The sequence below is a fragment of the Oncorhynchus keta genome, chromosome 24 (genome assembly GCF_023373465.1).
Source record: "Oncorhynchus keta strain PuntledgeMale-10-30-2019 chromosome 24, Oket_V2, whole genome shotgun sequence".
Taxonomy (NCBI): Eukaryota; Metazoa; Chordata; class Actinopteri; order Salmoniformes; family Salmonidae; genus Oncorhynchus; species Oncorhynchus keta.
This window is the reverse complement of record NC_068444.1, coordinates 21,985,234-21,998,992: the sequence shown is the minus strand read 5'-3', so window position 1 is coordinate 21,998,992 and position 13,759 is coordinate 21,985,234. Positions and strand designations below refer to the sequence as shown.

Genomic DNA, 13,759 nt, shown 5'->3' with positions numbered 1-13,759 from the left:
AGTAGATTTATGGTTTTAATAATAAAGAAGCATTTCTGAAATCGACTTCCATTATCATTCAACGTGCTCCAATTTTCTCCTCTGTTGATGAATGATTTTTTAAATTTGACCTTTATTTAACTAGGCAAGTCAGTTAAGAACAAATCATTCATCAGCTGCTATATTGAGGAGAGACAGCTAGAGAAAGAGAGCAAGATAGCGTAAAGAACCCTTATGCTGGTCTGTACATGGCTATATAAGAGCTTGATTTCAGGTGCTCAGAGTGCTGGAGAATGGTTATACTCTCGGTCTACTCACCAGCCGACTGATCGGCCTGCGGTAGCTTGGACACAGAGTTCTGTAGGGTTGCCAGTTTGGACTTCATGATGCGTAGTCCCTCTGTGAACCTCATCTCCTGTCCCTTCAGAAACTTCTCCATCTGACGGAGAACACCAACCACCTGGTGTTTATCCATGCAGTTCTAGAGACAGAGAGACAAATACAGTACATGTTAACCACAGGAGGTTGGTGGCACCTTAACTGGGGAGAATGGGCGTGTGGTAATAACTGGAGCAGAACCAATGGAATGGTATCAAATACATCAAACACATGGTTTCAATTCCATTTGCTCTGTTCAGGCCATTATTATGAGCCATTCTCCCCTCAGTAGCCTCCTGTGATGTTAACATAAGATATCATACAGTTACATACATGTATAACTGGTCAAACATGAAAACAACATGCAGAACATGGTTCTTGGTGGTGTTTGTCCATGCAGTTCTAAAATAATGAAGCACATACCAGTACAGAACTGGGAAATTAGATACTAAGGAGTGTTGGCTTTCAGTTTTACAAGCCACAACCTATTTTGTTCTTAGTCACACACATAACCAAATGTTAAAACAACAAGTATTTGAAGATATTAAACCATGATTAATATCAATTTAATGGGAAGCATATTAATAAACCATGATTTGCACTATGACAGTATTATGGGCAATTAAAATGAGCAAGCTTCAATAAATCACAACTTCCAATAAAATCCACAAAATGTGTAATCGTCATAACATATGAGAAGAGGCAGGTATGATTTAACAAGCCTAGCGCAGCTGTGGTAGTTAATGACATCACCCGATTAACTCCAAGGCACGTCCCCAAATGGCACCCTATTCCCTATATAGTGCACTACTTTTGACCAGAGCACTATGGGCCTTGGTCAAAAGTAGTGCACTATATAGACTATTCACAATATACATAAAAAGGGTTCCAAAAGGGTTATTTGGCTGTCCCATAGCATAACCTTTTTTTGTTCCAGGTAGAACTCTTTTGGGTTCCATGTAGAACCCTAATGTTCTAAATGGAACCCGATAGGGTTCTACCTGGAACCAAAAATGGGTTCTTCAAAGGGTTCTCCTATGGGGATAGCCGAAAACCCCTTTTAGGTTCTATATAGCACATTTTTTCTAAGAGTGTAGGGAATAGGTTGCCATTTGGGATGTACCCAAATCAAACTTCAAAATGTCTGGTGGTGGGTGGGTTCTGTGATGGCTGTGGTTACAAATATTGACATTCCGCCAGTGTTCCCTAGCATTTCCAACAACCGTCGCCAAAACAAATCCCAATCCAATTTCACAGCTGCACAGGTGTTTTCAACAAGACCAATAACATTTAAATCATTGTAGTATTATTAGTGGTGGAAAAAGTACCCAACTGTCATACTTGAGTAAAAGTATAGATACCTTAATAGAAAGTTACTCAAGTAAAAGAGAAAGTCAACCAGTAAAATACTACTTGAGTAAAAGTCTAAAAGTATTTGGTTTTAAAAATACTTAAGTATCAAAAGTAAATGTAATTGAAAAAATATACTTAAGCATCAAAAGTAAAAGTATAAATAATTGTAAATTCCTGACATTAAGCAAGCCGGACGGCATCATCTTCTTGTTTTTAAAATGTACGGATTGCCAGGGGCACACTGAGTCTGTCAGATCATAGGCAGTAGGGATGACCAAGTGTTCTCTTGATAAGTGTGTGAATTTAACCATTTTCCTGTCCTGCTAAGCATTCAAAATGTAATGAGTATTTTTGGTTGTCAGGGAAAATGTATGGAGTAAAAAGTACAATATTGTATTTGGGAATGTAGTGGAGTAAATGTAAAAGTGGTCAAAAATATAAATAGTAGAGTAAAGTACAGATACCCCCAAAAATGATTTAAGTAGTACTTTGATGTATTCTTCCTTAAGTACTTTACACCACTGAGTATTATTATAGTAATGTAGAGACCTGGTTGTGATTTCAGAGATCAAATAATGATAACATTCATATCGTTGTGTTATTACTGTATTAGTATTATGGCTGTGGCCTGCAACCTGCCACCTGGTCATGGAAGATTCAGCCATCATATCCTTTTATTAACATTCAGAAGTCATACCCAGGATTCCTGAAAGAAAGAGCCTGACAACGACCTTTGGGTCAAAACAGTGCACCTGAAAGTTATTGGCTGTGCGTACACTACTTCTAAAGTAATACCCTTCTAGCCACAGCTGTCTCCACTAGCCCTCAAAACCCTCCTCCCCCTGGTCCTGGTACTCACCTGGAGGACCATGTGAGAGGCCGCCACACCATGCACCTCTCACTGTCTGTCTCTCTCCCTCTCTCTCTACCCCTCCCTCTCTCTCCCTCGCTCTATTCTTCACATTCTCCTTCTTCTCCAGTGTCAGACAATACAGCAGCTGGACCAAAGCTGTTTGACAGATGTCTGTCAGTGAGACCGCTGTCCAGAACCCTGGCCCTCTGTATATTTACATGGCAGGAAACACAGAGGTTGCATCCTAAATTACACCCTATTTCCTATATAGTGCAATACATTTGACTGAGGTCGATGCAAAAATAATGCACTATATAGGGAATAGAGTGCCATCTGGGACACAGCTACAGACTCCTTGGATAACAAACCCTGAATGGACCAGCTTTGTATTCAGCTTCAGCACATAGCCTGGATGCCATGAGCCCATGAGCTATTTGAGAGCAGGCTGTTGACAGATAAGCTCATTCCAAAGTCTCAGAGAACAGTGAAATAAATGGCTGTTTGCTAATCCTTTTCAATCATATTTAACAAGTCTGTAGAAAAGTGTAATTTCTCAGGTGAGGGCATACCTTGCATACTTGAAATGATAAGCAATGCCCACTGTGAGTACTGCAATAACTTTCCTAAACTTAAGCAATCCCAGTTGTAGTTTAGCGCCCAATAAGGCCTTTGCAATCCCAATGGCCAATGCACACTTTCGCGCTCCATAGGCCTATTGCAAACCATATCACATATCTTGTTATAAATAGTTGCCATTGAGCTCAAAATTGAGAGCTGACACAGTTGAATAGTTGTGTTTTCCGCAGCAGGCCCCAGCGTAAGAGGTAGAGGGGCAGGCTGACACTGTCATTACGGAAATCATGAGGATAATGAACTTTACTGTTTGACCAAATCATGGTTTTAGCCTTTTAAGAGAGGTGACCATGTAGAATGTGGAGTTCTCACTGATGCGAATGGTCCCAGTCTGGAGCCCTGCACACAAACACGCACGCACACATACATGCACGCACGCACGCACGCACGCACGCACACACACACACACACACACACACACACACACACACACACACACACACACACACACACACACACACACACAGTGGGCTCATATATAGATGGCTTGTTTTAGAATTCTGGACAAAGATGCCGAAAGGCGTCCAAGAGTCAGTGCTCACGGCTTCCCTCTTATAAACCTTCAATAGGTATTTTCCCTTGCTCAATGGGATATTTGTCTAATCCTATAAGGACAGTCCTTGCTCATTTGTGATGAGGACATGGCCAATAATAGCTTACATGTTCAAATTATGGCTAAACCTTTTACATTGGAACATACCAGGGAATGATAGCAATTGCAAGTTAAGGTTTGTTTTGTCTGAGGAAGAACATGAAGGACTACGTGTACAGATAACAAAACACTGCAAGACATATTTATATACGTGTTAATTAATGCCTTCTTTTTTGAGCGTAACATAAAGCTAATTAACTGTAGCCTAGAGTAACTTTTGCAGCATGGGTTGTTGTTGAGGGGAAAAAAACAATAACTTTTCCAACAAAATATTCTTAAAAATTACGCATCTCTACGCGTAATAAGCATGTAGCCTACCACACACACATACACAGATGATTTGGTGCGAAAACTACAAACCTGTCCGCCACCATGGCAAGTATGGATAGTTGTCAGACACAGAAAAAGCAAACCGCTGCGCAGCATTGATAGTGCCATAACTTTAATTCCAACTGGATTGGTGTTGGAATGATATCCGATTTTTTCTCCAAATGGTCAAACTTAGTCAGGTGTTTAAAGAATAGAAAACCAACGAACTCAACTTCGATTTCCGAAGCTCCTCCGCAGCGTTTGCGCAACCGAACTGGCAGTGTGTGGATTCAGGATGGGAACTGAGATATTTCTCATCAGGTGGTACGAGTGACGGTTGGGATGCTGTGCGCTCCCGTGCCCGTCCGTGCGCTCTTGGATAGACTATGATGAGAGTGAGCCTGAATCTACTGTTTAACCAAACTGAAAATGTAGACTTTGAAAAGCGATAGATGTACTAGGAATAATCCCTCCCACCAACACTCCAGTCGGGTTTCTCTCTCTCCCCAATGTTATGTTCTTCTTCTCATTGGCTGTGTCGCCATTCCCAGACTCAGACCGAATAGATCAAGCAACCATCTGTGAGTTCATGGGGTGGAACAAAACTATTTCCATGTGGGTTCTTATGACTGGGGATGTATTTATAGGCTATTTTTACAGTGATCAATTTACAGAAAGTAATTGCAGAAGTTGACTGGAGAGTTTGTAAACGTAACATGCACGTAAATAGGATACTTTACCATTAGGCTTTGGGTTGGAATTATTTTTGATGAGGCCAAATCTGCCCCCCTGTGCCCCGGTTACATGAATTCATGGGAAAACATCAATGGGATGGAGCAGGTAGACTCGCATCATAGCAGACATATTAGCCTTCTTCGCAATAACGCATAGGCTATCCATTCAGATAAATTATTGTTTTTGTTATACCCCAGAAACATGGCAAACGGTTTTGATCGAACAACATAATATTGATTATAGAAGCTGCATGAAACAGGGCTTAAGTCTGTTTGTGATCACTTTGATTCATTATTTGGGTTGAAGCGACACACGCTGGCGGTACTTGGAACAATCTTTCTTGTGCGCGAATTTACCTGGAATTGACACACGGCCTAAATACGAGTTGTATTTATGTAACAGTACAACTTTAAACCGTCCCCTCGCCCATACCCGGGCTCGAACCAGGGACCCTCTGCACACATCGTTACATTTACAATGGTGTTTGTCCTTCACTGGTTTCCTTTTCTTGTGGCATCAGGTCACGAATCTTTCTGCTGTGATGGCACACTGTGGTATTTCACCAAATAGATATGGGATTTAAGGAAAATTGGATTTGTTTTCGAATTATTTGTGGGTCTGTGTAATCTGAGGGCAATATGGGTATCTAATATGGTCATACACTTGGCAGGTTAGGAAGTGCAGCGCTGTTTCCACCTCATTTTGTGGGACGTGTACACATAGCCTACCTTCTCTTGAGAGCCAGGTCTGCCTATGGCGGCCTCTCTCAATAGCAAGGCTAAGCTCACTGTCTCTCACTCTCTCTGACACGCACACATACACATTCACGCACATTCACACACACACACACACACACACACACATACACATACACACACACACACACACTATATATATATATATATATATATATATATATATATATATATATATATATATAACAGCATAAAGATCTTTATTGATTTTATTTCATACAATTTATAAGGCAAAAGATTATGATCTGTGAGAAATACAGAAAACAAGAATGTCAATTTTACAAATCAGTCCGCTGACAACGACATTGTTAACTTCTCTAGTGAGCCTTATACCCTTTATTCTTGCACCAGGTGCAAAAAAAATGGACACATTTTTAGGCCAATGGGTATAGCAAAAGATCCCGCAACAATATTTGGACCAATTACTTTGTAGTGTTTTGTTGTACCTTGTCTCTGATAGGACATTATACGTGGAAGAATACATTAAAAAAATAGGATGTTCTTCGGTTTCCGAGAAGCCATTTTGAGAACATGTTTCGGGCGCAATGTCCTATGACGATGAAGATGCTGAAACCAACGAAAATTGTTACAAATCTGTGTGTTTCTCCCTCCGTCTCCAATATCTCGATACCATGGCAGCAGTCAACCGGCGGGATGATAATAACAAAGCGGGGTATCAAGCTGTGCTTGCTGGGTTAATACGTCATTGAAATGAGAGAGGAGAAAGAATGTCTGTTGCCTGTCTCTGTTTGAGACTTGTAACGGTTACCGTGAGTTTTTTCCAGTCTCCATGAAATCTACCAGCATTTCTCACGACACAACCCAACACCAACGGTCTCAGACTGAATAGCCTACAACAACTCAGTCTTGTTTCGAAAGGAGAAAGGCATTTCCAACCGTTGTTCTTTCCACCTACCGTCCATGGCTTCTGTGAGCCTGGTCTCCAGTCCCCCAACCCCCGTTGTTGTTCTTGACAAAAACATGACAGACTCTGAGCTTGCAGAGGAGGAAAGGTCGAGTAACATTCTTATCTGTCTGGAATTATATCTTCTTTACCCACTCATCTGTGCGTCTCAACAACATGCTTGTGTTACTGTTGTGTTATGAGCCGAATTTGTATTCGAATGACTCAGACAACGCTCCGTTGTTGAAGTCGGGCCTTTTCACATATGATTATTTCATGCATGCGTTATAGCGAGGTACTAGTAACATTATCCCGCTGTCCAAAACAGAATTCCCATCACGAAACACCCATTTGGAAGCATAGCGACATCGCATCAATGTTCCACTGTATCATTGACTGAGTGAGGATATGGGATGGGTTTGGTTAGTTATCATGGTCATATCATATTGTTGCATTCTGTAGGGGGTTATGTAAATGTCGACGATGTAATAGCCGTAGCCCCGCCCCAGTCATGATGCGCTTCTTTACCACCCCCTATCGAACACCACACAAATTGCTGAGAGAATTGTGAATGAGAATCTGCCTCTGCTGTGCTGTAATGCCAGTGTTGAATGACTGTCTCTGTCAGTTGATGATGTCGATAACTCCCACACCCTCTCACAATCATTAGAAGCCCCTTTAATTTGATCTATTTGCCAGTGTTGTTAGATGTTTAGGTTGCACCACTGGGGAAAAAAAGAAGGATGCTTTTAATGCAGCATTAGTTTTAAGTTTGTGGGAACTACATTATATATTATATATAAAAAGAAATGGCCACTTCTGATATATAAAAAAACAAGTTTGACTTGATTTCAGTAGAAATGCCCAAACCGGAATAGTAACCAAATCAGTACAGGTAGTCAATTAGCATATTTAGGACCTCACTTTAAAAATATGGGTCATGCACCTGGTATGGAATGACCTGTGTGAATTTCTGGTTTCACATCAACAAGTAACACAATTATTGGTGGAGATATGCATGAATAAGCATGATATTTATCAACAGGAATGTATATGTTGTTTATTTCAATTGCCAGTGTTTCCCATCTTTTGAAATGCATCCACTTTATACTAAGGCCCATCACCAACCAATCTGAACTCTACGGTCATTATATGAACATGTAGCAGTTCATATATTGTCACCTATCCCCATTGCAAACATCCAGCATGCACATCTTCAACAAAGAAAGCTATTACATGCCCCAACCAGCTCATTCATATCCCATAACTATTCCTTTATCAGCACAAGTTGTTTGATATTAAATTGCAGCTTAGTACGTGTTAATTACATAGACCCCTGTTTCTACTACTGTCCCTTTACCCTGAGAATACATTTATGCCCTGACTTACAGTACATGAACTGTGTGAATTATCACATTTTGCCTGAACACATCAAATTTGCGCTGTCAAACTCACCCCACCTCTTTAGTTTAACCGGAATGTTAGTCACAACATTTGTTTACCAGAATGTTAAAATCACAACATTTATTTACCTACATGTCAAAGTCACAACATCTGTTCCACTGGATGTCATAAGGTGAATGCACCAATTTGTAAGTCGCTCTGGATAAGAGCGTCTGCTAAATGACTTAAATGTAATGTAAATGTATTTGTTTTACCTGAATGCTAAAATCACAACACTTGTTTACCTATATGTCAAAATCACATTTGTTTTACCTGAATGCTAAAATCACAACATTTGTTAACCTATATATGAAAATCACAACATTTGTTTACCTCAATGTAAAATCACAAATGCTTCATATGTGTATCTGGCCCATAGAATAGGGTGCTAGAGGGTTGATGGGATTCTCACCAAAAAATACAAAAGTGGATATTTCTAGTGATTTATTGACAAAAACACAGTTGTTTCTAATTCTGTAGAACACTGAAGTTCATTCAAGCAATTTCTTCTTAAATGTCTCTAAAAGTGTAATTTCGGTTTGATAGGAAAGTTGATTTTGACACAGCAGTTTACTGAGATTGAAAATGGCTTATTTGGTTTCCTGTCCACTTCTTGATTCTCTAAATTGATATTGTTATGTTCTGTTTAAAGAGAGGATGGTGAATTGGAAGATGGAGAAATAGATGATGAAGGGATTGGGATTGAAGAGGAGAGCAAAGAAGAAGTCAAAGAAGTGAATGAAGAAAAGGAAGAGAAAGTAAAAGAAAACGAGAAAGAAAAGGAAAAAGACATAGAGAAAGAAGACAAGACACACAGGCACTCCAGAAAAAGATACAAAAAAACAAGAGAGAAGAGGAGGTCAAAGAGAAGGAGACGCGACAGTCGGAAAGTAAGACCAGAATCATGAAATCAACACCTGGCATCGTTAAAGTAGAGTCCTCCAAAAATTACAATCACAAATATGTTCGGTCTGCAAAATCCTTCAATTCAGCATGTAAAGCACTGCTTTTGATATTGTAGACCTTCAGGTTTTGATTTGACTTAATTGACCTTTAGACCTACAAATCAATTTATTTAGATATTTTCTACTTCCTCAGTTTTTCTCTATGGACCCGATTCAGTTGAGATAAGCACTTACAACTCAAACATTTGTTTAAGTCATTCATTCATTTCAGTGGGAGACAGAAAATGTGAATGAAGTCATAATACCATCCTAAGTATTTGCTCTCCTCTCTCCCAGCATCACTCCCCCTCCAGTAGCTCCAGTTCTGACAGCTATGAGTCTTCCCTGGAGAGACCAGAGAGAGACAGGCCCAAGAACAAGAAGAACCAAGACAGGTCACACCGTGGTGGTGACTATGATGGCCAGTCAGCTCAGGTGAATATTTCATTGTTTGGTAACATTTATATGTATTACAATTCATAAGCATTTAGAACATTTATATGAATTTATAAACATAAGCATTGAAGGGTGGAACTTTTGTGGGGAAAACTTCATTCTGATTGGCTGGGCCATATGGCCATTGGTCGTATGAAATCCATAGATTAGGGCCTAATTTATTTATTTCAGTTGACTGATTTCAACTGTAACTGAGTAATAAAAAAAAAAAATGTTGCATGTTGCATTTATATTTTTGTTACATATATTTAAAGTATTTATAGGCATGTATAAGTAAGTAAGTGAGCCTTGGACAAGTAAGCCTTGTCTGAGCCAGAACAGCCCATAGGGCAGGAGCCTATCAGGAGGCAGCTTGTGATTTACAAGTACACTCCCTGGACAGGACACTAGTCTATCGCAGGGCCTATAGGCATGCATAAACAAGCATTTTTACCATATACAATACCTTTTCAATAACAACAATACCATCTCTTCTGACTGACTCCTCCAGCATGGGTGTGATCCATCAAGTGGTGGCCATGGCAACCCACAGAGGTCAGAGAGGTCAGCAGGCCGACACAGGAGTGGTAGTGGTGACTATGACAAGTACAGCGACTACAGCGAAGACAAGTATGACTATGAGGGCGAGGGGGGTGATTATGATGAGGAGGAGATGTGGCAGGGGAAAGACTCTATATCTCCTAGCCAAGGCCTGGGCAGGGGACGCGGTTCCAAGGACCAGATGAAGAGGGGTGGCATGAAGGGCATGCAGAAACAACAACAGCAGCAGTGTATGTATGGCCTGTGTGAATTGTGTTGATTTTGTGTTGAAATGTCTTGTCGAATGATATTCAAGTTTGTCGAAGTTAAGGCTAGTGGCTATAGTAGTGTAAAGTGTGTCCATTTTGGATTTTCATATCACCTCTGACAAATGTGTTTTTTATTTTATTGCAGCTTACATAAATGTTTTACAAAGATCTATGTATTAGATCCTGTTGTTCTGACTTTTAATGGTTGTTGTGTTTTTCAGTTGGTGGTCAGCGGGGGCGGGGCAGAGGAGGTGGAGTGGGAGGAAGGGGGCGGGGAAACATGCTCAACAAGAACAACAAGAAGCAGATGCAGCAGATGAAGGGCAACAAGAACTGGGGGCGTGGCCGGGGGCGAGGCGGGGGGGCCGAGCAGGCCGGAGAGGGGATGAAGCAGGTAAAGAACAAAGATGGCGTAAATTGCAATTCAGGCGCTTTCCCAATGTCTTTCCTCAATTGCTTGCATCCTCTCTCCTCGTCTCCTTTTCAAAAAGCATTGGAGAAGAAGGTCAGAGGGGAAGGATCTTGGATCTTCTCCAATCCAGTTTGAGAAGGTGATGAGGAGAGAAGTTGAGAGGAATCTAGAAAAGACTAATTGAGAAGGTGCAATAGAATTGTTAGAATGTACCTCAGTTGGTTTAGAGTTCAGACCAATCCATTTGGTCCCTTTGGTGACCTTGTCCATAAGAAGGAAGTAAGGGCCCTCCTGGTGTTTTTATTTTAATTTTATAGAAGAAATGTCAGAGCAAAGATAATTTCTCTATATAAAAATCTAGTATTGTTAGAATCTACCTGTTACCTTCAGACCAGGGGAGAATGACTGCCCACTTGCATTGTGGATTTGAAGTTGAAGGCCATCTGCGTTACTGCAGGCATTGTTTCTAGAAAACAGGACGCTCCATTATAGTGAATGGCGAAATGGGGATTTGTATGGTACTTTAAAATCACACACAGACAAAGGGATCATTTAGTTGCGAATGGAGGCCTTCAAGTTTAGATACTCCATGAGAGGGGGCAGCACTGAGCTAGCCTGCAACATCACTTCCTAGAGCAGCTCAAACTGCAATGTTTCCAAAAATCTCTCCCTGTAGCAAGATGGCGACATGCTGTAATGACACTTCCTGGTCATCAAATGCACCACTGAGCATTCTCATAGGAAACAATAGGGTGACGTCATTGATGGCTTCGTCTATATTTTTTACAGTCTGCTTCAGACCAATGTTGTCCCTTTGCTTGTCTTATCCATAGGAGGGTAGTGGGAAGGGCCCTCCGGGTGGTTTTCAGAAGAAGCGTCCCATTATGACCAAGGAGTTCATTAACCAACACACGGTGGAACACAATGGGAGATACATCTGTAAATACTTCCTGGAGGGACGATGTATCAAGGTAAATACTTCCTAGAGGGACTGCAATCAAGGTAAATACTTCCTAGAGGGACTGCATCAAGCTAAATACTTCCTAGAGGGACGATGTATCAAGGTAAATACTTCCTAGAGGGACTGTATCAAGGTAAATACTTCCTAGAGGGACTGCATCAAGGTAAATACTTCCTAGAGGGACTGCATCAAGGTAAATACTTCCTAGAGGGACTGCATCAAGGTAAATACTTCCTAGAGGGACTGCATCAAGGTAAATACTTCCTAGAGGGACTGCATCAAGGTAAATACTTCCTAGAGGGACTGCATCAAGGTAAATACTTCCTAGAGGGACTGCATCAAGGTAAATACTTCCTGGAGGGACGATGTATCAAGGTAAATACTTCCTGGAGGGACGATGTATCAAGGTAAATACTTCCTAGAGGGACTGCATCAAGGTAAATACTTCCTAGAGGGACTGCATCAAGGTAAATACTTCCTAGAGGGACTGCATCAAGGTAAATACTTCCTGGAGGGATGATCAAGGTAAATACTTCCTAGAGGGACTGCATCAAAAATACTTCCTAGAGGGACTGCATCAAGGTAAATACTTCCTGCAGGTAGGGACGATGTATCAAGGTAAATACTTCCTAGAGGGACTGCATCAAGGTAAATACTTCCTGGAGGGACGATGTATCAAGGTAAATACTTCCTAGAGGGACTGCATCAAGGTAAATACTTCCTGCATCAAGGTAAATACTTCCTGGGAGGGACGATGTATCAAGGTAAATACTTCCTAGAGGGACTGCATCAAGGTAAATACTTCCTGGAGGGATCAAGATGTATCAAGGTAAATACTTCCTAGAGGGACTGCATCAAGGTAAATACTTCCTGGAGGGACGATGTATCAAGAGGGACTGCAAATAAATACTTCCTAGAGGGACTGTATCAAGGTAAATACTTCCTAGAGGGACTGCATCAAGGTAAATACTTCCTAGAGGGACTGCATCAAGGTAAATACTTCCTAGAGGGACTGCATCAAGGTAAATACTTCCTAGAGGGACTGCATCAAGGTAAATACTTCCTGGAGGGACGATGTATCAAGGTAAATACTTCCTAGAGGGACTGCATCAAGGTAAATACTTCCTAGAGGGACTGCATCAAGGTAAATACTTCCTGGAGGGACGATGTATCAAGGTAAATACTTCCTAGAGGGACTGCATCAAGGTAAATACTTCCTAGAGGGACTGCATCAAGGTAAATACTTCCTAGAGGGACTGCATCAAGGTAAATACTTCCTGGAGGGACGATGTATCAAGGTAAATACTTCCTAGAGGGACTGCATGTTCAAGGTAAATAAATACTTCCTAGAGGGAAATACTTCCTAGAGGGACGATGTATCAAGGTAAATACTTCCTAGAGGGACTGCATGTATCAAGGTAAATACTTCCTAGAGGGACTGCATCAAGGTAAATACTTCCTAGGGGACTGCATCAAGGTAAATACTTCCTAGAGGGACTGCATCAAGGTAAATACTTCCTAGAGGGACTGCATCAAGGTAAATACTTCCTAGAGGGACTGCATCAAGGTAAATACTTCCTAGGGACGATGGGTAAATACTTCCTGATGTATCAAGGGACTGTAAATACTTCCTAGAGGGACTGCATCAAGGTAAATACTTCCTAGAGGGACTGCATCAAGGTAAATACTTCCTAGAGGGACTGCATCAAGGTAAATACTTCCTAGAGGGACGATGTATCAAGGTAAATACTTCCTAGAGGGACTGCTTCAAGGTAAATACTTCCTGGAGGGACGATGTATCAAGGTAAATACTTCCTAGAGGGACTGCATCAAGGTAAATACTTCCTAGAGGGACTGCATCAAGGTAAATACTTCCTAGAGGGACTGCATCAAGGTAAATACTTCCTAGAGGGACTGCATCAAGGTAAATACTTCCTGGAGGGACGATGTATCAAGGTAAATACTTCCTAGAGGGACTGCATCAAGGTAAATACTTCCTGGAGGGACGATGTATCAAGGTAAATACTTCCTAGAGGGACTGCATCAAGGTAAATACTTCCTAGAGGGACTGTATCAAGGTAAATACTTCCTAGAGGGACTGCATCAAGGTAAATACTTCCTGGAGGGACGATGTATCAAGGTAAATACTTCCTGGAGGGACGATGTATCAAGGTAAATACTTCCTGGAGGGACTGCATCAAGTT

General features: G+C 41.1%; 2 protein-coding genes and 1 long non-coding RNA gene across 12 annotated transcripts in view; 2 read left to right on the top strand and 1 right to left on the bottom strand.

The window, feature by feature from the left end:
• Nucleotides 1–4,659, bottom strand: part of LOC118357701 (fibulin-7) — a 103,336-nt gene extending 98,677 nt beyond the window's left edge. The window contains exons 1-2 of one of the 2 annotated variants that reach the window (XM_052477969.1): nucleotides 4,209–4,659; nucleotides 298–460 (exon numbers count right to left, since the gene is read on the bottom strand). In XM_052477969.1, the coding sequence (XP_052333929.1) occupies nucleotides 298–460; nucleotides 4,209–4,286 (241 nt within the window). In that variant the 5' untranslated portion in view covers nucleotides 4,287–4,659. The remainder of the gene's footprint in view (nucleotides 1–297; nucleotides 461–4,208) is intronic. The other variant, XM_052477970.1, reaches the window with a different exon arrangement.
• A 1,370-nt stretch (nucleotides 4,660–6,029) lies between these two features.
• The window catches only part of LOC118402807 (zinc finger CCCH domain-containing protein 6), a 17,378-nt gene continuing 9,648 nt past the window's right edge, over nucleotides 6,030–13,759 (top strand). Inside the window, exons 1-6 of the mRNA XM_035801078.2 lie at nucleotides 6,030–6,660; nucleotides 8,647–8,884; nucleotides 9,236–9,373; nucleotides 9,885–10,164; nucleotides 10,404–10,576; nucleotides 11,428–11,565. Of these exons, the coding sequence (XP_035656971.1) occupies nucleotides 6,569–6,660; nucleotides 8,647–8,884; nucleotides 9,236–9,373; nucleotides 9,885–10,164; nucleotides 10,404–10,576; nucleotides 11,428–11,565 (1,059 nt within the window). The 5' untranslated portion in view covers nucleotides 6,030–6,568. The remainder of the gene's footprint in view (nucleotides 6,661–8,646; nucleotides 8,885–9,235; nucleotides 9,374–9,884; nucleotides 10,165–10,403; nucleotides 10,577–11,427; nucleotides 11,566–13,759) is intronic.
• Nucleotides 11,877–13,646, top strand: LOC127911418 (uncharacterized). 9 transcript variants are annotated; one of them, XR_008078367.1, is made up of 4 exons: nucleotides 11,877–11,930; nucleotides 12,174–12,265; nucleotides 13,480–13,511; nucleotides 13,604–13,646. It is a non-coding gene; the product is annotated as an uncharacterized LOC127911418 (long non-coding RNA). The 9 variants fall into 9 exon arrangements; XR_008078368.1 differs by lacking the exon at nucleotides 13,480–13,511 and adding an exon at nucleotides 12,822–12,853; XR_008078365.1 differs by lacking the exon at nucleotides 13,480–13,511 and adding an exon at nucleotides 12,700–12,731.